Source organism: Rhinolophus sinicus, linkage group LG07 (assembly GCF_036562045.2).
Source record: "Rhinolophus sinicus isolate RSC01 linkage group LG07, ASM3656204v1, whole genome shotgun sequence".
Classification (NCBI taxonomy): Eukaryota; Metazoa; Chordata; class Mammalia; order Chiroptera; family Rhinolophidae; genus Rhinolophus; species Rhinolophus sinicus.
The window spans coordinates 72,067,478-72,090,856 of NC_133757.1; the positions used below are offsets into that span (position 1 = coordinate 72,067,478).

At 50.8% G+C, this 23,379-nt stretch overlaps 1 protein-coding gene across 5 annotated transcripts; it reads right to left on the reverse strand.

The window, feature by feature from the left end:
* Positions 1 to 124: 124 nt before the first annotated feature.
* Positions 125 to 22,889, reverse strand: SLC25A23 (solute carrier family 25 member 23). Of its 5 annotated transcripts, none has more exons than XM_019710767.2 (14): positions 22,589 to 22,888; positions 21,343 to 21,469; positions 20,695 to 20,782; positions 20,297 to 20,408; positions 19,565 to 19,723; positions 19,327 to 19,479; positions 19,031 to 19,138; positions 18,231 to 18,398; positions 5,815 to 5,970; positions 5,123 to 5,275; positions 4,820 to 4,927; positions 2,593 to 2,760; positions 2,362 to 2,509; positions 1,215 to 1,575 (listed from the first exon to the last, which is right to left on the reverse strand). In XM_019710767.2, the coding sequence occupies exons 1-14, from the start codon at positions 22,742 to 22,744 to the stop codon at positions 1,403 to 1,405; spliced, it is 1,977 nt and encodes a 658-aa protein (XP_019566326.1). In that variant the 5' UTR covers positions 22,745 to 22,888; the 3' UTR covers positions 1,215 to 1,402. The 5 variants fall into 5 exon arrangements, with proteins under 5 accessions (XP_074193782.1, XP_019566326.1, XP_074193780.1 ...); XM_074337680.1 differs by having other exon boundaries at positions 1,543 to 1,575; positions 2,387 to 2,509; positions 22,589 to 22,887; XM_074337679.1 differs by lacking the exon at positions 5,123 to 5,275 and having other exon boundaries at positions 1,219 to 1,575; positions 22,589 to 22,887.
* Positions 22,890 to 23,379: the final 490 nt, after the last annotated feature.

The window sequence follows — 23,379 nt, forward strand, 5'->3', positions numbered from 1 at the left end:
CGCCCCACGGCGCCGCCTCGCCAATGGGAAGCCGCCGCCGCTCCACGGACACCAATCGCGGGCTCTGCAGGCGAGCGGCCAATCGGAGTGCCGCGAGAGGCAATGGGCGGGAGGCGCCGTGTGACTGAAAGCTCTCGGAGGCAGTGGGCTGCGGGCTGCAGGCGCTGGGCGGGCAAATCAAGGCGATCCGAGAAGGCGGAAGGCCCAATAAAGCTGGACTTACAGAATCGCGGGGCGACGTCAGAAATGGACAGGAAGGAGGGGCCTAGCGAAAGGCCCCTTTTAACGGGCTGGGCTGGCACCCGGTGAGATAGTCGTGTACGCAAGCCAATGAGTACAAGCGGAAGGCGGTGCTTGTAAGGATTGATAGTCAATTTAATCCAATCCCTGACGAGTTCTGGTTGACGTGCTTGGGTTTGGCCGGGATTACTTTCCATGTTAATCAGAATCGTTTTCTAGCCTTGACTTCTAAGCCAATGGCTGAGCGACGGGGGCGGGTGTTAAGTGATTGACACCGCTCCGGACAAGTAGCAATAAGTTAAAGTGCCCAGTTTTGGTGGGAGCCAGTGGAAGCGCCGCTGCATTGGGGCAGAGCCGACCACTAGACGGCTATAGGGGATTAGCTGGAGCGGGAAGTGAGTGGCAGCCGCCGTAGGCAGTGGCTACGGACTACCGGAATTCAGGCCTGACGTCAGGGTTAGCGCCCGTGGAGCCTGGCTGGGTGGGCCATGCACGTGGCCTGCTTGAGGCCTTGGAGTTCGGGTGCTTGCGGGGGTGAAGTGATCCGAGAGCAGGCGGAAACCCAGGGATCCCCTGTATCCCCGTTCTTCTCTCCACCCAGGGATCTTCTCTTCCAGGATTCATGGAACCAGCTCCCCTCCTGAACTCAAGGGTCTTAGACCGTTGGCTCCCTCCCAGGACTGAGGGATCCCAAACCTTAATTCCATACCCCATACCTGCTTCACTTAAGGCTGTAGAATCTGAACTGCAAGCTCCGACCCTAGGCCCTCGACCTCTCTCCTAGATAACAGGCATCATCAAGGCTTCCCATTCAGGACCGAGGGCCCAAAGTACCCAGCCCCTCTCCAGGATCCAGGGAGCCCAGATATATAGCTCCTCCTTGGACCCAAGTATCCAGGTCCCCATTTCCTCTCCTGGACCCAAGTAGCAGAAATCATCTCTTTATTCCTAATTTGTTTATTCCACATTCACCATTTCACCCTGGAGCCAGGACAGACCACTAGGAGTCCAAACTTGTCCCGGGCTGCATCCTGGGGAGGGGGCCCCAGGCATCTTCTGACCCAGGCCCCCAGCCTGCTGTTACTGACAAAAACTGCCCTGGAGCCAAAGCCTGGGGGGCTCCTGTCCATTGCTGCCCCAGATGTGTTGCTTAGCTCACTGCCTATATTCCCAGGGTCTTCTTCATGGCTTCGTATACCATGTAGCTGATGCCTCCAGCCGGCAACACCTTCAGTAAGGTGGGGGTCATGCCTCGGTATAGCCCCCTCCAGCCCTGCTGGGCCAGGATCCCCCGGAAGACTCCACACATGGTGGGGTTCAAACACTCCACGGTGTCTGTGGGGACAGGGGCAAGCTCAGGGCTTCAGTCAGAGATGACGCAGCCTCCTGGAGGGCTGGAATGTTGGGAGGTAGTGGGGTGAAGCCAGGCGTGGGGATCTGGGGAGTTGGTTGGAAAGGAGTTTGGAAGACTTTTAGAGGAAATTGGTCAGTTTGGGGAGAGTAAGGAGATCAATTCTGGCAGGAATTTTCAGGGTTTGTTTTCGGGAACATCTTAGAAAACATTCGAGCTTATTTGGGGGGGAATTTCTAAGATGTATTAAAGATTTTGAGGAGTGTGTTGAGTAGTTTGGGGACATTTTCAAGATCGAGGTGGTTGGCTAAGGACCCGTTTGGATGTTTGAAGATTTGTTTAGGGGCTGAGAGTCCATTTGAGGGAGTCACATTTGGGGAATTTCCAGGGTTGGGGGAAATATATGAGTTTTGGATATCTAAGGGTCAGATTTGGTGAATTTAGGGGCCATTTCGATTTTTGGAGCCAACTGAGGGTTGGATTTGATTTGGAGAAGTTGGGAGGTCATTTGGGATGTCTTGAGGTCAGTATGGGGGCCTGGATCACATTTGGGGGGGAGTCATTTGGGAGATGGATGTTCATTTTAGTAATTTGCAGTGTTCATATGAGGGCTGGGATCAGATTTGGGGGTGAATATAAGTCTTGGTGAGTTCAAGGGTCAGCAAAGGAGGCCAGAATCAGATGTGGAGAGTTTGGGGATATGAGAAAGGTCAGAGAGGGGGAGTGAAGGGGGAAGGGGCATACACGGTGGCCCCTAGGGCCAGGCTGACCTTGAGCCTGCATCCTGGTGCGCACCAAAGTCAGAGGGTAACTGGCCATCTGGCCACAGGTCGTGGACAGCGTCACAGATGACAGACTGACCAGGCCACTCGGGTCCTCCATGTCCCTGCCTGACTTCAGCCAGAAACACCTGAGCATCTGCAAGAGAAAAGGGGAGAGGAGGAAGTTCGCTAGGTCCTAGGTTCCCACCGCTCCCGCCACTCCCTCTGCAAGACCCACACCTCATAGACGGCCAGGTCGGTGCAGGCGTAAGGGATAATGCCAAGCATATTGGGCAGGTAGCCACGGTAAAGGGCGCGGGTGCCCTCCCGCTCCAGGATCTGCCTGGCACAGTCCAGCAGCCCCTTGTACTGGCCCGTCCGGCGCAGGGTCAGCCGTGTCTTCAGCACCTGGGGAGGGTGAGGAGTGAGGCAGCTCATTAGATTTAATCCTCTCAACGACCCTCAGGAGTGGTCATTGTCCCCATCTACAAATGAGGAAACTACTCAGGAATGTTCAGAGCTGGTGTCAAACCCAGAAGCCCCTGTGTGCCATCTCTTAGCCTGTGTGTGCTCTCAACCCAGGGTTCACAAGCTCAAGTGCTGACAGAGGCCAAGAGGGGAAGGGAAGTGACGTGAGCTGAGTGGGGTCTGTGGAAGCTTCCACCTAACATGAGCCAAATGTAGCACCCTGAGAGTGTAAGCCCCAGGTGGCCAGATATGCCAATTTTCTGAAAGAGCCAGAAATCAGAATTTTTATCAAAATGCCTCAATATAAAAATATTGGCAACTCTACAATTGTGCAAAAGACAGAACAGCAAGTGTGGTAGGCAAGATTCTAAGGTGGTCCCCAAGATTCCTGCCCCTCTGATATACATACTCTGTATAGTGTCCTTCCCCCACCCTGAGCATGGGCTAGACCTGTGAAGATGATGAGATGTCACTCCCCTGATCAGGTTACATGATAATGACAAAGTTGACAGGATTTTGCAGGCGTAATAGAGGCCCCCAAAGCAGTTGACTTTAAGAGAAATTGTCCTGGGTGGGCCTGACCTAATCAGGAGGGCCATTTAGAAGAGGTCTATTGCCAGAGACAGAAGTAATGAGATTGGAAACATCAGAGACAATGTCCATTTGGGCTGAAACAAGCATACTCTGTGGAGAGGACCATGTGGCAGGAACAGTGGATGGCTTCTAGAAACTGAGGCCACCCGTCCTACAACCATAAACAACTGAATCCTGCCAATGACCAGGAAGCTTGGCAGATGACCCAAGCCTCAGGTGGATTCATTGGTAGTCTAGCTGACACCTTGATTTCTGCCTGATGAAACCCTGAGCAGACAACCCGACTAGCCAGTGCCCAGACATGACCCACAGACAATGAGATAAAAAACTATCATTTTAAGCTACTTGAGTTTGTGGTGATTTGTTATGCAGCTGATGAAAACAAATACACTTTGGAAGAAACTTAACCAGACCAGGGCAAGAATTATATGAAGAAAACTTTAAAAGACCATGAAAGAACATAAATGGAGACTTGAACGAATGAATAAGTTCCTGGCTACATGGATTCAGCATCATATGGATGGCAATTGTTTCTAACTTATTTATTAACTGAACACCATCCCAGTTCAAAACAAATACCAATAGGTGAATTTGTCTTCTGAACTAGACAAGTTGCTTCTAAAGTTTATATGGAAAAAGCAACAGAGGATAATAGCCTGGAAAACTGGTAAAGGAGAGAGGGATGGAGAATGATAAAACATAATACCAAGCCTCAAAAATGAAAGACAGAGGCAGAATTATAGAGACAGTAAAATGGTCAGTGCTTGCCAGGGATTCAAGGGGAAGGAAGGAGGGTGAACAGGTAGAGTGGCTTTTTAGGGCAGCGGAACTATTCTGTATGATACTGCAATGGTGGGCACACATCATTACACGTGTGTTAAAACCTATGGGATGTACAACCCTACTTAATGTCAACTGTGGGCTTTAGTTAATAATAATGCATCTATATTGGCTCGTCAATTGTAGCAAATATCCAACCCAATGCAAGATGTGAATAATAGTGGACACTTTGTATATGTGGGGAGAATTATATGAGAACTTTCTGTACTTTCTGCCCAAATTTTCTGTGACCCTAGAAATGCTCTACAAAATAGGCTATTCTTTAAAAAAATAAAATAAAAGCTAGTAGCGCAAGAACAGACACCAGAGAGACAAGAGGAGAAAGGCCAGATATAAACCCAAATATATATACAGGAATTTTCTACATTACAAAGGTGGCTTGTTGGATCATTGGGGAAGAAAGAATGGCACCCACTCAGTAAATAGTGTTGTGGTGGCTGGATAGCCATCTGAAATAAAAGTTTGATGTATATCTTACATGAAGGAGGAGGGAGAAGGAAGCAGTAGCAGCCCGGCCCACAACTAATTTTCATCTTGTTTCATCTTCTATGAGGTGTTATCTTACCTCCATGGGGTTGATGAGCGTCTGGGAGGTGGCCACAGCCAGGGAGCCAGCAATGAGCCGTTCTTGAAAGGGTGGGGACCCATGCGCTCCAAAGAAGTAATTCTTACACTAGGACAGGAAGAGGAACATGAGAGAATAACCATCTTCCTACCTGAAACCCATCCAAGGGGAGAAGTCTGAGACCTGGAGGGTGAACGTGTGTCTTGGAGAATGAGCTGCGCTTTTTTGGGGGAAGGGGGAAAGGGGGTTATGGGAGAGGTGAGGGCTTGAGGATGGGGCTGGGGAAAGCAGACCATTCCTTACCTGTTCAAAGACGGAGAACTTGATGGCATACTCGGGGGCGATCTTGAGTACATTGATACCATTGCCCCGCCATAGGGAGCGGAAGCCCCCCTCTTGGACCATACTCCGTAGCCCCCCCAGCAGGTTCATGAAGTTCGACTTGGAGGAGTAGACCTGGGGGTAGGGAGGCCCCGGCCCTGTGAGAGCCCTCCACCCTTTTTCCATCTCTGTCCCATCCTGGAGCTCAAGCCCATCCTGTCCCCAGCCACCCATCCCCAACCCCTCCAATCCCCATTCCTTTTCCAGCTCCCTCCCTGGCTAGTCCTAGAATTACCTAACCCAATGCAGACCTAAACCCAACAACAAGCCACATTCCTATCTATCCCTCATCTTCCTCTCCTCTCCAGTCCTACTTTGTCTTCAAAGCCATCCAAAGACCCCTAGGCCCAATTCCTTGATCCCCACCCAACCCTGTCCCTGGTACAATTCTTTCAACTCCTTCCCCAACTCTTCTCCATGCCCCACCCACATCAGCTCCATCGTCATCTCCAACTCAAACCCCCACTCTGTCTCTATTCAGCCCGTGTCCCAATCCCACCCTCCTACCTGATTCCAATCAAACCCACCACTCCCATACTGAACTCTATCTGCTCCACTTCTGTCCATCCGCACACCAGTGGCCCCAGCACTGTGCCCCTCCCCCACACACACACCTGCATGTACACCTTGGCACGGTCCAGAGGGGCTGTGCCAGTGCGAGACACTGCCCCAGCCATGGCTCCTGAGAGCAGGAACTTCCACCAGGCTCCCTCGTTTCCCTCTTCCAGAACGTCCATGGGGACCATCAGCTGCTCTCCAGTGTCCAGCACCTGCAGGGCAGACCCAGCTCTTGCCCATGCTCAGCCAGGCTGGGGCAGCTTCCCCAGACACAGCTCCAGAGCCCCCTCCTGGTGCAAGGTCTACCCTGGTCTTCACTGCTTCAAGATGAAATTCTAGGAGTGGGCCATGCAGAGGGGCTATGGCTTCCTCCTCCTGCAGTCCTCGCTAGAGATACTGCGTGACCTGTGATTCCCCACTTACCTGCTGTGATGAGAGGTGCTGCAGGCCATTTTCATGCACATGCCCAAACACATGTGTACAGCCCAGGTTCTGAGAGATGGGTGGGAGGGGTGGGGGTGGGTCTGGGGGTGGAGCTTTGGTGAATAAGGCATTGACCCTCTTAAACAGGGTCTGGACCCTTGAGCAAGGCTTCTGAGCTTCCTCAGGTTTGACTCCCATGGCAGCTAGAGAGTCAGCACACTGAGACTCAAATGCCTGATGAGAGGTTTGCCTACCATGTGGGAGGGGCGCCTTGCAAATTTGACTCCCAGGGGATGATGAGGTCACAGAGGCCCTTGTGACCTAGCTGGATATGATGGGCAGAGTGACGGTCTCCCCCTAAAATCTCTACATCCTAATTCCTCTAAACCTGTGAAGGTGTTATATGAGAAAGGGGGGATTAAGTTTGCAGGTGGAACTTAGGTTACTGTCCAGCTGATGAGGACATGGAGAGATTATTCTGGATTAACCAAATGGGCCCAATGTAATCTCATGAATCCTTAGACAGGGCAGAGGGAGTCAGAACAGTTGGCATTGGAATGAGATGATATAAGAAAGACTTTAAGGTCATTTCTGGCTTCGCGGGTGGAGGAAGGGGCCACCAGCCACAGAATGCAGGCAGCCTTTAGAAGGTGGAAAAGGCCAGGAAACAGATTCTCCCCCGGAGCCTCCAGAAGGAGCCAGCTCTGCTGACAGCTTAATTTTAGTCCAGTGAGACCCATATCAGGCTTCTGCCCTTTAGAATAAAACATCTGTGTTGTTTTAAGCAACCAGTTTTGGGGTCATTTGTTACAGCAGCCATAGGAAACTAATACACTGTGTTTCATTGTCATGGCAATAAGAGATGGAAGTGAGAATGGAAAGGCTTTGGAGCGTTGGGGGAAAGAGACACAATTGGTTCCCAAAGAAGACAGGCATAGGTTTGGAGTCAGAAAGACCTGGGTTGGAATCTTATCTCAGGCACTTCTTGCTGTGTGTGATGGTGGGGTACCCGCTTTACTTCTTTACGCTTCAGTTTCCCCATCTGGACATCGGAAGTAATGCAAAGCTCTACTGCATAGTGCTGTCAATAGGATCCAACAATAGTTCGTTGAGGGCACCTCCATTCTCCAAGGTCTTTGGATCAAAAACCTTGATGTCATCCCTGATTCCTCCCTTTCTCTATGTCCACACTCTGTCGTCAAATCCTATGGGTTTAACCTTCAAAAAACGAGGTCTGATAATTAAGTTCGCAAACTTGCCAACATTTGCACTTACATTGGCAGCACTGTACAAACAGCTCGGTGAGGTTTCATAACCTTGGTATATCAGTGTCTCACAGCTGTGTTTGTGTCGACATGTGGCGGTGTCTTGCTGAGTGGCGTTCATTATTATTGTTGCGTGTTTTTGTGTGCTGTTGCGAGAATGTCTGAGCTTGAATTAGAGCAATGAACAAACATTAAATTTCTTGTTAAACTTGGCAAGAGTGGAAATGAAATTGGGGACATGTTAGTCCAAGTTTATGGGGATAATACCATAAAGAAAACTACAGTGTACAAATGGATTAAACGTTTTTCTGAGGGGAGAGAACGTGTCATTGATGAAAAGAGGTCAGGGAGGCCAGTAATGAGCAGAACTGACAAAAACACTGTGAAAATTTGTCGAATTGTGTGTCAAAATCATCGGCTGACTGTGAGAAGCACAGCAGACCAAGTAAACATCGATAGAGAAACAGGAAAATCTTAACTGAAAATCTTGGCATGAGAAAGGTGTGAGCAAAAATGGTCCCAAAGGAGCTCACCAATGAACAAAAGCAAAGGAGAGTCGAAGTTTGCCAAGACCTTTTGGGCCGTGTTATCACTGGTGACGAAACACGGGTGTACCAATACGACCCCGAAACAAAGCGTCAAAGTGCACAATGGAAGTCAGCCAATTCTCCACGACCAAAAAGGTTAGATCAGTCCAAATCAAGGGTCAAAACAATGTTGCTAAACTTTTTTGATATCAGAGGGATTATTCATTATGAATTTGTACCAACTGGACAAACAATTAACCAAGTTTACTATTTGGAAGTGCTGGAAAGGCCGTGGGAGAAAGTTAGATGAGGGGGCGGATGGGTGTCTCAGTTGGTTAGAGCTCGGGCTCTGGGCAATGGGACTGACAGTTCGATTCCCACATGGGCCAGCGAGCTGCACCCTCCGCAACTAGAATGAAGTCAATGAGCTGTCACTCAGCTCCCAGGTGGCCAGATGGTTCAGTTGGTTGGAGCGTGTGCTCTTAACCACAAGGTTGATGGTTCGACTCCCACAAGGGATGGTGGGTTGCGCCCCCTGCAACTAACAATGGCAACTGGACCTGGAGCTGAGCTGCACCCTCCACAACTAAGATTGAAAGGACAACAAATTGACTTGGAAAAGTCCCGGAAATACACACTCTTCCCCAATAAAATCCTATTTCCCTTAAAAAAAAAAGATGAAAACGACCTGAACTTTTCGCCAACAATCCATGGCTCTTGCATCACGACAATGCACCAGCTCACAGGGCACAGTCTGTGAGGGAGTTTTCAGCCAGAAAACAAATAACTGTATTGGAACACCCTCTCTACTCACCTGATCTGGCCCCCAATGACTTCTTTCTTTACCCGAAGATAAAGGAAATATTGAAAGGAAGACATTTTGATGACATTCAGGAAATCAAGGATAATATGACAACAGCTCTAATGGCCATTCCAGAAAAAGAGTTCCAAAATTGCTTTGAAGGGTGGACTAGGCGCTGGCATTGGTGCATAGCTTCCCAAGGGGAGTGCTTCCAAGGTGACCATAGTGATATTCATCAATGAGGTGTGTAGCACTTTTTCTAGGATGAGGTTGTGAACTTAATTGCCAGACCTCACATAGCCAGAATCTGGCTGCTTCTTACCATGTTCAGGGCCACCACCCTGGTCCAGCCCCATCATTGCTCACCTGAACCAGTGCAGTCACCTCCACCCTAGTCACACCTGTCACCGCTCCTGAATTGCTTCCCCCCAGTCTGTCCTCCCCATTATAGCCATCAGAAGACACCTGTGAGCACCTGAGTCGGGTCCCAGCCCTCCTCTGCCCACAGCCCTCCAGGGCTCCTACCTCCCTCGGGGTAAAAGCTCAAGTCCTCCCTGTTGCCCACAAGGCCCTGCATGACCTGCCCCATCCCCTCTCTGCCCTCACCTCATCCCTTTCTTCCCCTCGATCACTCTGCTCCAGCCACATGGGCCTTCTCCCTCTTCCTCCAAAATGGCAGGCCCAGTCCTGCTCCAGGACCTTTGCACTGACTGTTCCCTCTGCCTGGGATACGGTTTCCCTACACATCCCCATGCGTCCCTCCTTCACCATCTTTAAATCTGTATTGAGATGTCATCTTCTCAAGGTCTTCCCTGACCACCCTGTTTAACATTTAAACTCCAACCTGCGATATTCCTTATCCCCTTCCCTCCTTTATTTTTCTCCATAGCACCTTTGCTTTCTACATTACTATTTGCTTTCTCAATTACACTATGTATTTTTTTTTATTTTTTATTTTAATTAGTTTCAGGTGCACAAGACAAAGCAAAACTTAGATGTTTATCATTTATATCCCTCTACACTATGTATTGTTTGTCTCTCCCGACTGGAATGTGGGGTCAATGTCTCTTTAGTCACTTCCGTATCCCGTGTCCAGAGTTGGATCTGGCCCAAAGTAATTGTTCAATAAATATATGATGAGTAAATGAATGAGATAATACATTAAAGGGCTTAGCATAGAGCCAGGGTACATAGTACTTGCTCAATAAATGCAAGTTGTTTTCCTTGAAAGATGTCAGTGGAAACATCCTTTATTTTTCAGGTGAGGAAACTGAGGCTTAGAGAAAAGCAGCCTGTCTGGTGTCACACTACATGTCAGTTAGCAGGACCTCCTAAATCCTAGCCATAAAGTCATGGGGTATAAGAATGCAGACAAGAAGATGGACGTTAGCTGGTCCAATTAAATAAAATTAAAATGCCAATGCTTGATGCCAGTGTGGTGACAGTGAAATTGGTAATGCTAATTCCTTGTTGGTAGTTGTGTATATTACCGTGTTTCCCCAAGAATAAGACCTAGCCAGACAATCAGCTCTAATGCGTCTTTTGGAGCAAAAATTAATTTAAGACCCGGTCTTATGTTGTAATATTATATGTTATGTTATATTATGTTGTATTATATAAGACCCAATCTTATAGTAAAATAAGACTGGGTCTTATACTAATTTTTGCTCCAAAAGACGAATTAAAGCTGATGGTCTGGCTAGATCTTATTTTCAGGGAAACACGGTACATACAATTTTCCTGGTGCCACGACTCTGAGATAGCCATATCCTTTGACACAGCACACCCCTCCTGGGAATTGATGCTAAGGACAAAATTCAAATGAAGTAAAAATACAAAATAGTTAACAAAGCTTGATCCCTTATTTGTGGGAAATATATCTATGGATGTGTATATGTATCAGTTAGTTATTGCTGCATAACAAATTATCCTCCCACATACACCACAGCAGCTTAAAACACAAAAATGGTATCTGCAGTGTCTCTTATAACCTAATCTTGTCAGTAATGTACCATCACTTCTGCTGTATTCTCTTGGTCATACAGACCCACCTAATAATCCCCTTGAGACAGGGGATTACATAAGAATGTGAATACTAAAAGGCACAAGTCACTAGGGGACATCTTGAAGAGTGACCATCATGGTCCACACAGGAAAATGTTTGGACATATAAAGACAGGGAGAAATTGGAGTGATGTGTCTACAAGCCAAAGAGTACCAAGGATTGCTGGCAGCCACCAGAAGCTGAAGAGGCAGAAAGGACCCTCTCCTGGAGCCTTCAGAGGGAGCACGATTGTGCTGTCACTTTGATTTCAGACTTCTGCCCTCCAAAACTGTGAGAAAATACACTTCTGTTGTTTTTTATTCATGATAGCCAAAAGGTGGGAACAACCCAAGTATCCACTGATAGACGAATGGATAAACACAGTGGTGCATCCAGACAATGAAAGATTACTCAGCCTTAAAAAGGAAGAACATTCTGACACCTGCTACAATATGGACGAACCTGGAGGACATGATGCTCAGTGAAATAAGCCAGACACAGAAGGACAAACACTGTGTGATTCCACTCACAGGAGGTCCCCAGAGGAGTCAGATTCATAGAGACAGGAAGTAGATGGTGGTGCCATGGGCTGGGGGAGGGGAGTGGAGTGAATGTTTAATGGGGACAGAGTTCCAGTTTGGGAAGATGAGAAAGTTCTGGAGATGGATGGTGGGGAATGTTGTACAACAATTTGAATGCACTTAATGCCACTAAGCTGTGCACTTAAAATGGTTAAGATGGTACATTTTATGCCATGTGTATTTTGCCACAACAAAAAAAATATCAATCTAAAATTTGTTGTTTTAAGCCCCATTTGTGGTAACTTATTATGACAGCACCAGGAAATGAATACACTTGTTCAATTAGAAACAATACAGGAAAATTAGAAGAGCTCTTGAATATGGACTTCTCCCTGCCTCCACTTTACAGATGTGAAAACTGAGGCTCAAAGAGGGAGTCATTTCTTGGTCTCCTCAACTGTGAGTGATGGAAGGTGGTCCATGTCCCTTCCCTGTGGGTAGTTTGAAGGGGTCCCACAGCTACCCATCCCCTTTTAGTAAAAACCACAATGAAAAGAGCTTAGAAAATGTATTCCTTTTGTTCTTTTCCTTTGAAATAACACACACAGGCAGGGAGGTGGGGTATGGTGTAGGTGGGGGGAGGTGGAAGCCTTGGGGGGGTCCTCCACCCACTACAAACATCCCAGTTCCTCTTCTGAAGTCTTTTAATGGGTTCCCCAAATACTTGCGAGGAGTGGAGGGAGGGTCCCCCAGTTATCCTAAGCTCAGGATCCAACTATAAAGTGAAGAATGTATGAGGGGGTCTTGGGGGTTTGGGTTAGTTGTGAGAGTGGGGGTTTGGAAGATGTCTGCTCCTCTCCATAGAAAAATAGACCTGGAATGAGTTCTGGGGATTTGGTCCATTTTGCATAATTGGATGCTTGGGTTTAGGGAAGGGTGGTCTGTGTCCATTTGCCCCTGGCTTCCACCTTTGAAGATTGAGAAGAGGCTGGCAGTGCTGGGGTTGGGGGGAGGTCCCCTTAATGTGTCCCCTACCTCAGATTACTTCCTTGCCAGTCTCCAGGAAAGAGCAGCTGGCTCTTCCAGAGGGACCCAGGCTCTGAGGGTTATCAGCCTACAAGTTTGGAAGGGAGTGGAAGACACTGCAGAGGGTTGGGGGAACCATTGGAGGGAGCACTGTGCCCATAGGGCCCAAGGGTGTGGCCATGCAAGGAAGGCGGGGGGTGGACCCAGTGTCGGTGCGAGCCATTTCAGGAAACTGGACAAGTCTCATGGGTTTTCAGGAGGCCAGGACCTGGGGTTTCCACAGTCTCCCTACACTACGGGGGTTCATGTTATGGGGGAGGTCTCTGGGCACTGGCGTGTCTGAGACGGGGGACACGTGAGATCCAGGATGCTGCGATCAGCCTATTGGGATCTAGCCATGGGATCTGAGTGTTCAGGAGCCAGTGCCTGGGAGGATTGGGGTCAGAAACCAGGGGCTAAGGGATGGGGATCCAGTGCCTGGAAGTGCCAGAGTCCATTTCCTATGAGTGAGGTTTCAGTATTCAGGGCCTGCGGCGAAGGGATTGGGGATCCAATAGCTGCAATAGCCAGGACCCCCTTGCTCTGCCGCTGGGCTCTTGTGATTGTGGTTTTACGAGTCAGGTTCCAGCGGGTCGAGGCTTGGGATCTGAGACCGGTGGGTTGAGGGTTGCGGGTGTAGTAGTAGAAATGTAGGGATCCAGTAGTCGAAGCAGAGGGATTTGGGACTCAGGGTGGAGGTAAAGGAATTCAGGAATCCAGTGGCTGGGGCGAGGGGATCTGGTATCCAGTGTGGGGACCCCAGGATTGGGGCAGTGCACTGTCAGGATGTGGTGGCTGAGGTTTCTTGATACCAAGAATCCAGTGGCCAAACTTGGAGATCCAGGGCTTAAAGCATGGGGTCTGGGAACCACCAGTGGAGTTGGGGATCAGGGATCCAGTGTGGTATGAGGACACTAGACCTGGTGCCTGAGGGAGCTGGGGTCTGAGTGCTTAGATATAGCGATATGTGCTCCTGTGGTTGGGGTTTCAGGTCGGTTGGCTGGGTTGGGGGGACCCAGTGGTGAAGACATTGAGGTCCAGGTCCTAGTGTTTGCGTGGGACAGGGCAACATGAGATCCAATAGCCTGATGTGGGACGCAGGACCCAGTAGACGAAGCACGGGGATCTGGTGGTTTGTGTGGGGGTGTCCCTGGCATCCATTGGCTGGGCCATCAGTCTCCAGTGGCTGAGGTATGGGGGACGTCATGACTGAGGTGAGGGATCTTAGTGGGGGTGGCTCTGGGTCCCTCACCTGGACGTCACCCCCAAGGCCTGCTTCATGTTCTCGTAGACCACATAGGAGATGCTCACAGCCGGGATAACCTTCATGAAGTTGGGGGCAATGCCCCGGTAGAGGCCCAGCACGCCCTCCTGGGACAGGATGTGACGGAGCAGACCCAGCATGGAGAGCTGGGGGGTGCCCTCGATGGAGGCTGGGAGGGGGCAGGGGGCCAGGTCAGGCAAAGGTCCCCCTCTCCCTTCCCCCTCCTACTTCCCAGGGCTGGGCCAGGTGGCCATTGTAGCAGGAGGGAGGAGGGTTAGACTAACAGCAGGACCTACCACTCCTCAGAGTCAGGACTTCTACTGGCCTTGGAGTGGGCGGTCCACCTTTTCACTTCAATCTGGATGACCCAAGTTTGGGGAATGATTCAAAACAGAGCAGGGGTGTGTGTGTGTGTGGTGGGGAAGGGCACAGAAGTGTCCTTTTCCTGAAACTGGAGTCCCACTCTCTTCTCCCAGCTAGCTCTTACTCGTCCTTGTCATGCTTGCAACTTCCATTCCAAAGCCAGATCTTCAGGGAAGCCCTCCTGGGCACCCCAGTCTAATGGGCTCCTTCTCCCCTTTATTCAGCCCTAAATCCATGTTCAATTGTGAAAAGATTTATTCAGCATCTTTCTTCCTCTCCAGTCTGTGAGCTCTTTGAGGGTGGGGGACCATATCTGTCTTATGTACTGATAACCCTCCAGAGAAATTTACAGAATACAAATGCTAAAATTCCAGAGGAAATTCCCAAAATAGATTCAGGGATAGTAGATGGGAGGCTGGGAAAGAACCCGTAAAAGAAAAAAAAAGAGATACACAATAAAACAAAACCAGCCTGGCCCCGCTCCTCCTTAACCTGGTTCCTTGCCTTCCCCTCACTATAACCCAGCCTTACAAATTAGATACCAAGTTACCAGCCCAGAAATGCTAACGTCTACCAAGTGGCCTCCGGGCTAAGATTGCTAGGGCGCTCTTCCACCACTCGCTGCATCTGTTGTCCTAGTCAGGGTTAAGGGCTCTCAGTCCAGTGTCACAAATAGGTACACTGAGTCCCAGAGAATGGTTGGGATAAGTCAAGGCCATCCAAATCCAGGAGGATTCCAGCCTGGGATTCTACCAACCCAGGAGGAGGAGCTGGGGAAGGGGAGGTGGGACCCAAGTTGTGAGACCTTCCCTGCCCCATCCTCCCACCCAGGCCTCACCTTGGACCTGCATACGGGTCCGGACCAGGGCCAGGGGGTAACTGGCTATCTGGCCACAGGTGCTGGAGATGGTGCCGCAGGCCAGGAGCACGAGGATGCCTGGGTCTGCCGAGTCGTGGCTATATTGCTGGAGCCATCGGTTCTTCAGGGTCTGGCAGGGGTGAAGAGGGGAATGGGGTGGGTTGGAGGTGGCTGACACCAGGACCCTGGCTGGCTTCTGTATCCCATGACGGCTGGTACTAGCTGAGCAGTCTTTACCACTAGGTGCCACATAAACATTGTACCTGCACCGTCTCACTCAGTCCCTGCCTCAGCTCTCTATGATATGTGATAATGATGTCCCCCCCCCATTGTCCATGCCCTAATCCCTGAAACCTGTGAATAGGGAACCTTATGTGGCAAAAGGGACTTTGCAGGTAGGATTAAATTAAGCACCTGGAGATGAGAGATGATCCTAGAGTATCCTAGGTTGGTTGAATGTCATCAGGAGGCTCCTTGTAAGAGTCAAAGAAGAAGATGTGATGATGGAAGCAGAGGGGAGGGGGAGAGGGGGAGGGGAGGGGAGGGAGGGGGAGGGGAGGGGAGAGGAGAGGAGAGGAGAGGAGAGGAGAGAGAAAAAGAGAGAGAGAGGCAAGTTGGAAGATGCTAGGCTGGCTTTGAAGACAGAGGAAGGGCCCGCGGGCCAAGGAATGCAGGCGGTCATTAGAAACTGGATAAGGTAAGGAAACAGATTCGCCCCCGGAGCTTCCAGAAGGACCGCGGCCCTGCCAACACCTTGATTTTAGCCCAGTTAGACCCATTTCAGACTTCAGTGCTGTGATGGATTAGTGATATCTGGCCTGGGCATGGAATGGGCAAAGGAGAAGCAAGTGTTTTACCATTATTGCCTTCATGATTTTAAATAGCCTTCTCTTGAGTCTGGACCAATATTTGCCAAATAGCTGTTTAATATGTTTTTAAAAACTGTTCTGTTGAAAAACAGGTTCTGATGCCTGGATAAGTGGGGCCAACACTGGGCTAAAAAACAGTTCTTACTTTTCTGCAGGACTTCTCAGAGTCTTTAATGGACTAACATAGATTTTGAAACTATGAGGGTGATCAAACAATACAGTGAATGCTTAAATTTAAAAAAATTGTAGGTATTACAGTAAAAGACACATTGCCATTAATCCCCTCAAAATACTCCCCCTCGCTTCGAACATACTTATCCCACTGTTCTTGCCACTTTCTGAAGCAGTTCCGTAAGTCTTCTTTCTTGAGTGTCTTTAGTTGTGCTGTTGTGGCTGCCTCCATGTCCTGAATCCTTTTAACTTTAGGGAAGCGCCAGAAGTCGAATGGTGCCAGATCCAGTGAATAAGGTCAAGAGGACACACTGTAATGTTTTTATTGGACAGAAATTGCTGTACCAGAAGCGATGTGTGACACGGAACCTTTCCACTGTGATAAAAAAAATACGGTAAGTGCTGCTGCCGAGTACCATCCAATGAAAAAGCAGGGATCTTCATTATGGGAAGCAGCACATCGAACCTTAGTAACAGTGAGTGACAAGTTTCAACTTGTTAGGTGCAGTCAGTCAGGTGTGAGCTACGGTTGAGAGAAGGTGTGTTTTAAAGTGCGTTGTAAATCATCATCATGACAATGCTCCGTGTCACATATATCTTCTGGTACAGCAATTTCTGTCAAATAAAAGCATTACAGTGTGTCCTCAACCACCTTATTCACCGGATCTGGAACAGTGCAACTTCTGGCTCTTCCCCAAAGTCAAAATGATTCATGACATTGAGGCAGCCATGACAGCACAACTGAAGACACTCACAAAAGAGGACTTCCAAAACTGCTTCAGAAAAATGGCAGGAACGATCTGATTAGTGTGTTCAAAGTGAGGGAATTAATGGCAATGTGTCTTTTACTGTAATAATTTTTTTTTTTAATTTAAACATTCACCGTATTGTTTGATCACACCTCATATTAGAGGGCAAAGTGTTTCTCAAACTACTTTGACCTCCAAACTCTCTTTTCTGGTAAAGAATGGATGAAATAAGTTTCATCCATGTCTTACTTCTGCTCATGACCCTCAATGGCTTCCTGTTGCACTAGGAATAAATCCAAACTCTTTCTCATTGAGTCCTTGCCGACTTTTCAGTTCCCTCCAGCCACTCAAGACTTCCACTCCACCAACAGGCCAAATTCTTTCCTGCTTCCGGACCTTGGCATTCACCGTACCCTCTGTCATGTTCACACTCCTTCCCAATATATGTTTAACTCATGGCTGCTCCAAGGTCACCTCTCAGAGTCATTCCTAGATCCACTCTCCTGTCCACTATTACTTTCGATTACATATCCTGTTTTATCAACTTCTGAGAACATAGCAGGATCTGAAAGTACTTATTTACTGGTTGACTGGCTTCCTTGATCATTGATGTGAATCCCAGGGGGCAAGGACTGTGTTGCTCTCATTTAATGCTGTATCCGCAGCAGTCAGCCCAGCGACCAACACATACGGATGCTTAAGCAATTGGGTGAATGAATGAATGAATGAATGATGGCCAGCTCTCATGTCTTAGTTGGCTGCTAGATGCTAGATGCTGGGAGGGCAGGTAGGGATGGCAGGTATGGAGGATCTTAGATCAGGACCAGCTATGTAATTTGCGGGGCCCAGTGCAAAATAAAAATATGTGCAGTCCCTCATTCAATGATTATTAGGAATTAGCAGGGCTTTAAACCAAGTGAGGGGTCCTTCTGAGTGCAGGGCCCTTGGCAAGTGCACAGGTCGTCTGCCCATAAAGTTGGCTCTGTCCTAGATACAAAAATTTCGGGGGCTGCCTGCTGACACAGGGGCTGTGCTAACTGGACAACCTGGTGATCCCAGCAGGCGTAGGTAAAAGCAATGGCCAAAGTTCCTAGAAGAGAAACAGCCAGAATCCCCTGTTCTTCCCTTTTCTGATAAAGGCCCCAAGATGCTGGTCACAGGATGTGGTTTTCATGGTGACACAGATGCCGAAATGGGCAGGCTCTGAAGACATTGGCCTGGAGATACAGGCGGGTGTGATACACGCTGTGGGGCAAACTGGGCATCTTTGAAGCTCATCTTCACCTGCTCTCATGATTCTGTGAACTGGAGTGGGCCCTGACTTCCTGTATCCTGAGACCCAGGGAGGCCAAACTGCAGTGGTAAGTGGAAGAATGGGGAAGTCTAATATCTGAAGGGGTTCCCCAGGGTCCCTAGGCCCATGGTGCTTCTCCAGCCCAGGATTATCTCCCCTTGCCATGAAGGACAACTGAGTCAGCCCCACAGGAAGGGGATGGCCTTTCAGCAGACCCCAGAGAGAAGAAAGGAGAGAGGATGGGCTGCCCACAGACCTCATAGACGGCCAGGTCGATGCCGGCGTAGGGGATGATGCCCAGCACGTTGGGCAGGTAGCCGCGGTAGAAGGCGCGGGGCCCTTCTCGCTCCAGGATCTGCCATGCGCAGTCCAACAGCCCTTTGTACTGGCCGGTCCGGCGAAGCGTCAATCGCGTCTTCAGCACCTGGAGAGAACCCAGTTATCCCTCGAAAGCTGACTCCAGAATCACTACATCCAGGAAGGAAGGAAGACACCTAGAAATAGCTACTCCTAGAAGGAGATGCCCTGAGAATAACTGAATTTGAAAACAAAAAATAAAAAACACTTTCTCTATCTAGAATGCTCTGCTATCCCTAATTTCTATACTTAGAAATGGTTATGCCCCTCAGAGTTGCATGTGGCAGCCACTGCCTGAACTGCTCACCTCCAGACTTCACTTATGTGATTTGAGTTTTCCATCACTCAGAATCCTAACTAATGCACTACACAACCTGAAGTGATTTTTCTGAAAACAGTTTCACCTAGAAACAATTCCCCTGGGAACAAGCATCCTTAGAAGAGGCATAACCATAAACAGCTGGCCGCCCCAATGGCTGTCTAAACAGTTATAACCAATACCACTGTCCCCAGAAGTCACATCTCCAATTGTGATACACAGTCAGACTACACATGAAACAGTATTGCTGTAATAAGCTACAGTCTGAATCAGGGAGAGGCAAAGTTATAACCCCAATGTTTATCACACCGTGGACTGAAACAGTCATTGCAGGCTTCCCGTTCTGCAATGGAGCCTCTGCCGGGGTCCCTCCTTCTCACCTCCATCGGGTAAATGATGGTCTGGGCTGTGGCACCAGCCAAGGATCCAGCCACAAATCGCTCCTGCACATGCAGTGTTTCCTGCTGCCCCCGGATGGCCTGCTTGATCTGAGAATGGAACACAGAGTGGTGGGCAGGACCTCAGGTTTGGAGCCTTCCACGCACTTGGACCTCCCCTCTACTGTCCTCCTGCTATGGGCATCATGCAGGACAGCAGATGCACACTCCTGCAGACATTCCTCACCCCCAAGCCAATCCTGCAAATCCTAGCCCACACCTCCCCACACCTGCCCCACCTGTTCATAAGCCATGAATTTGATAGCTGACTCAGGTGCAATCTTGAGCACATTGATCCCGTTGCCATGCCACAGGGAGCGCACACCCCCTTCTCGGATCATGCTCTGTAGGCCCCCCAGGATGTTCAGTCTGTTGGTCTTGGAGGCGTGGACCTGGGCAGGGAGACAAGGTGACTTTGGGGTGCCCTCTAGGGGCCCAGGTCTGGGGGGGGGCGTGGGTCTCTCCAGGGACCCTCACCTGCATGAAGACCTTTAGGCGGTCCAGGGGGGCTGTGCCTGTCCTCGACACAGCGCCTGCCACCGCACCGGCCACCAACTGCTTCCACCACATGCCGGTCAGCTTCTCCTTCTCCGAGAACTCATCAGGGACAGTCAGGCACTCGCCAATGTCCAGGACCTGCGGATGCAGGGGCTGGGGTGTCATGCCACGGTGGGGGCAGAGAGATGTAACTCAGCTCTAAATGGGGGTGTCTCCATGAATCCCAGGACATCCAGACAGTCCTCCAGTGAATCTTGCTTGGAGAGCCCAGGAGATGCCTCTTGGATCCCTACCGATCCCACCAAAATATCCAAGCCATTGGTCCCCCACATAAGATCCTAACATCCCTCCCTGGGGACCTCTACCAAATCCAGTTGAGGGATTTGCCACATAAAGATCCCTCCAGAGCCAATCAGATCCCTATGAAGGATCCCATTCAAGGGTCTCCTACATAAGAATCCCAAAAGATACTTCCAGGACCACACAAGATCCTACCAGGGACATTCCATATAAGGAGCCCAGCAGATTCCTCCCGGAGCTTCAAATGGAGGAAAAAAGGAGCAGGATCTCATCCCTTGAGTGCTCTCAGTGGCTTCTCCTTCTAGAGCATCCTGACCAGCCCCTCCATGCCCTGGGGAGACCAGATCTAGGCCCCCAGGGCAGGGGGAAGAGGACCTCGCTACCAGGCTAGGAAAGCCACTCCCACCTCACCGTGGAATGCTTCCAGAAATAGAGTACGTCTTCCATATTCTCCAGAGAATGCAACAGGAAGTGGTCACGCCATTCCTGCCAGTCGATGGTCATGGTGCCATCACGGTCCATGCTAGGGGTGGGACAAAATCAGTGCCTGAGGCTGGGGGTGGGTTGGAGTGAGGTTCTGGTCATATTTAGGGGTAGACCATGCTCCTCTGCACCTAGAGTTCACCATTTTACAGTGGGGGAAACTGAGGCTCAGAGAGGCGAAATGACTGGCCCAAAATGGACCTGACTCCAAAGCTCAACTTCTCAGTTCCACCCACATGAGACTGGGTTTGGGACCCAGAGGCTCGAGGTGGCTGAAGGGTCCCAAGGACCAGAGTTACTTGAGATTCCAGACCCCAACTCCTCACCTGTGTAGAATTTTCTCTGCCTGCTCCAGGGAGATGGAAATGCCCAGAGCTCGGAAACTCTGTTGGATCTCAGAGACATCGATATGACCTGGAAGGGGACCCGAGATAGGGAACGGTGTGTGTGTGAGGGCCCCTGGGACCGAGGAGCAGGACAGCTTGGAATGGGAGTGGTCTAGTAAGACCAGGGAGTCCAGAAACCCAGGGTGAGGTTTGCAGCAGTCTTGGGGGTGATCCCTGACTAATTGTGATCAGAGAAGTGGAACTGGGAAATGTTGGGGGGGTCCTCTGTTTCGTGAATGAAAGTGTAAATGCAGGGGTAATTATGGGGTCCCCTATGCCATGGGGGATCAAGAGGTGATATTGGAGACCTAGAAGATGTTATGGGGAGCGGGGGTTTCTGTCTCATAGGGAATCCAGGAGCAATAGAGGGGAATCTTTATCCCTTCGAAAAATCTAAGGGTCCCAAGCCAAAAGGGAAAGGAAGTAGGATGGGCTGGCTGGGCCCCGAACCACCTAGCTGGGGGTGATGAGAGTTCCCAAAATAGTCTGTGAGTCATCAGGGAGAAGCAGCCTCACTCCTCCTGGCATCGTCAGTTCTAACCCCACTGGCGTCTCCTGGGTCCCCACAGCCCCATCCTCGGGCCTTACCGTCCTGATTCCGGTCCAGACTGTGGAACAGAAGCAGCAGGCGCTGTTCCCGCTCCCGCAAGTATTGGGTAAACTCTTCCAGGTCCAGCCCGCCATCTGGGTCAGCACCACCCTCCGGGGAGAGGCCCTGGCAAAGGGAAAGTGACAGAGGGAGCTCCAGGAGGCTGCTCCCCATCTGGAGTAGGCCCAACAAGCTTATGCCCCAGGAACCCAGGGCCCCAGAGCACAGAGGACAGGGGAAGTCACCCCCTCCCTCCATCAGCTCGCTGCTCAGCAAGATGTCCAAGGCCACAGTAGGGCTGTGAGGTGGATAGTGATTGTCCAGTTTTCCTGGAGAGCAAACTGAGGCTCTCCAAGGTCAAGTAACCCGTTCAAGGTTATAGAGATGGTAAGTGGGAGGTAGCCTTGGGCTCTTGTCTCTGAAAGCCTGTCCTCCCAGCTGTCTCTTATAAAAACCTGTTCTATGGCAGTTTCAGGAGCTCCCTTTAGAGACTGGGCAACCTGAGGCAATGACAGATCCAAGCTGAGCAGCCATGGGGTCTCCGTTTTCCCACCTGGAAAGTGGGTCATTGGACTGGAGGTGTCAGGATGCTGTGGAGACACTCTAGTGGCCTCTGGGGCTACAGGTGTGGGGAATATCTGTGTATGGGGGGAGGGGCAAGTTCCTGCTTTGATAGGTTCATCCCCAGCTGAGGATGGCCTCAGACAGGATTGGGTCCCTGGCTGGGGCAGCCTGGGGCATTGAGCCAAGCCCAGGAAAGGACAGGAATGTAAACACAGAGGCTGGGGCAGCTGGCTGGAAGGGCAGTGGGGTGCCCAGAGAAGGGGGAGAAGGGGGAGAAGGGGGAGAAGGGTGTGTCTTCGGGAGGTGAAAGCAGGGTATGTCTTGGGCTGTGCAAAGAGTTCTGAGGAGGGTGTGTCCAGGGCAGTGGGCAGGATAGGACCAGACTCCATTCTCAGGCAGACATCCCCTACGGGGGGGGGGGGGGGGGGGATGAGGGGGGTGGGGACCGCAGTCCAACTGCAGGCCCGGGGACCTCCGTGGCCCTGTCATGAAAGAACCTGTTAGGCTCAGACACGGGTGGGCTGGGGGAAGGGGACAGAGCAGCCTAGGCTGGGCACAGTTGCTGGAGTCCAGCCACAGGCAGTTCCTGACGGCTCCCGGCACTCCATTCAGGGACTCAGGTTACCGGGCGCAGGCAGGGCCCGAGCGCGACTCGCCAAGCTGGGGTTCCGGCGTGGGTACCTGTTGGGCGCCGCGGTCCGGGTCGCCCCCTCCCAGCCGGGCCAGTCCCTGGCGCAACTCGTGCACGTCCACGCGGCCGTCCTTGTTACTGTCCAGCTCCTCGAAGAGGCGACCCCATCGCTGCCGCCGCTCCGCTTCGCCCGGACCCCCCCGCATGGCGCCCGTCCGGGGGGAAGGGGAGGCCCAGCAGCAGCGGCCTCAGCGGGGGCTTTGCGGCTCCCCCTCCCCCCCGGGGCCCCGCAGGTCCGCTACTGCCACCGCAGCCTCGGCGCTGCCGGACTAGCTCTGGCACTTGCAGGAGGCGGTGACTGCTAGCCGTTGCCGCCCGCGCCAGACTTGCGTCTCCTCCCCCGATCCTCTGAGGAAAGGGGGCTGGGGGCGGAGCTGGGGTGTGGGGAGGGACGTCAGCGATGTTCGGGTATGGCACAGCCTAGGGAGCACCAAGGTTCATTCTGGGATGAGGATCTAGAAAGATTAATGGTCTCAGTTCTGGTTTCAGTGTTCCGCGTCTGCGTGCCTCAGTTTACCCTCTGCCCAAGGGGGCAAATAGGGAGAGGTCAGGGATTGGGTTTTTTAATCCTTTTCTTCTTGACCTCCCTCCCCTACTAATCTTCAGGAACTAAAGTTCTCGTTTTTCCCGGAGATATTCAAGAACCAACCTAACGCCATCTGCCCGCCAGGTCATTTCACATTTTCCCCTCTGCCACAGAAACAGAAGAGCACGACGCAGCTCTCCCTCGGTCCCTACGTTCCGCCCGCGCGCCTCTTTTCTCGGCCCCACCTAGACCAGG

Excerpts from the sequence above, each read along its gene's own strand:
- SLC25A23 (XM_019710767.2), bottom strand. The coding sequence starts at position 22,744 with ATGCGGGGGGGTCCGGGCGAAGCGGAGCGGCGGCAGCGATGGGGTCGC. Across the intron at positions 5,971-18,230 it reads TCGACCTGGCCGTCTATGAG|GTGCTGGACACTGGAGAGCA; the intron begins GTCTGTGGGCAG and ends TCTGCCCTGCAG. Across the intron at positions 1,576-2,361 it reads CACCAGGATGCAGGCTCAAG|ACACCGTGGAGTGTTTGAAC; the intron begins GTCAGCCTGGCC and ends CTGTCCCCACAG.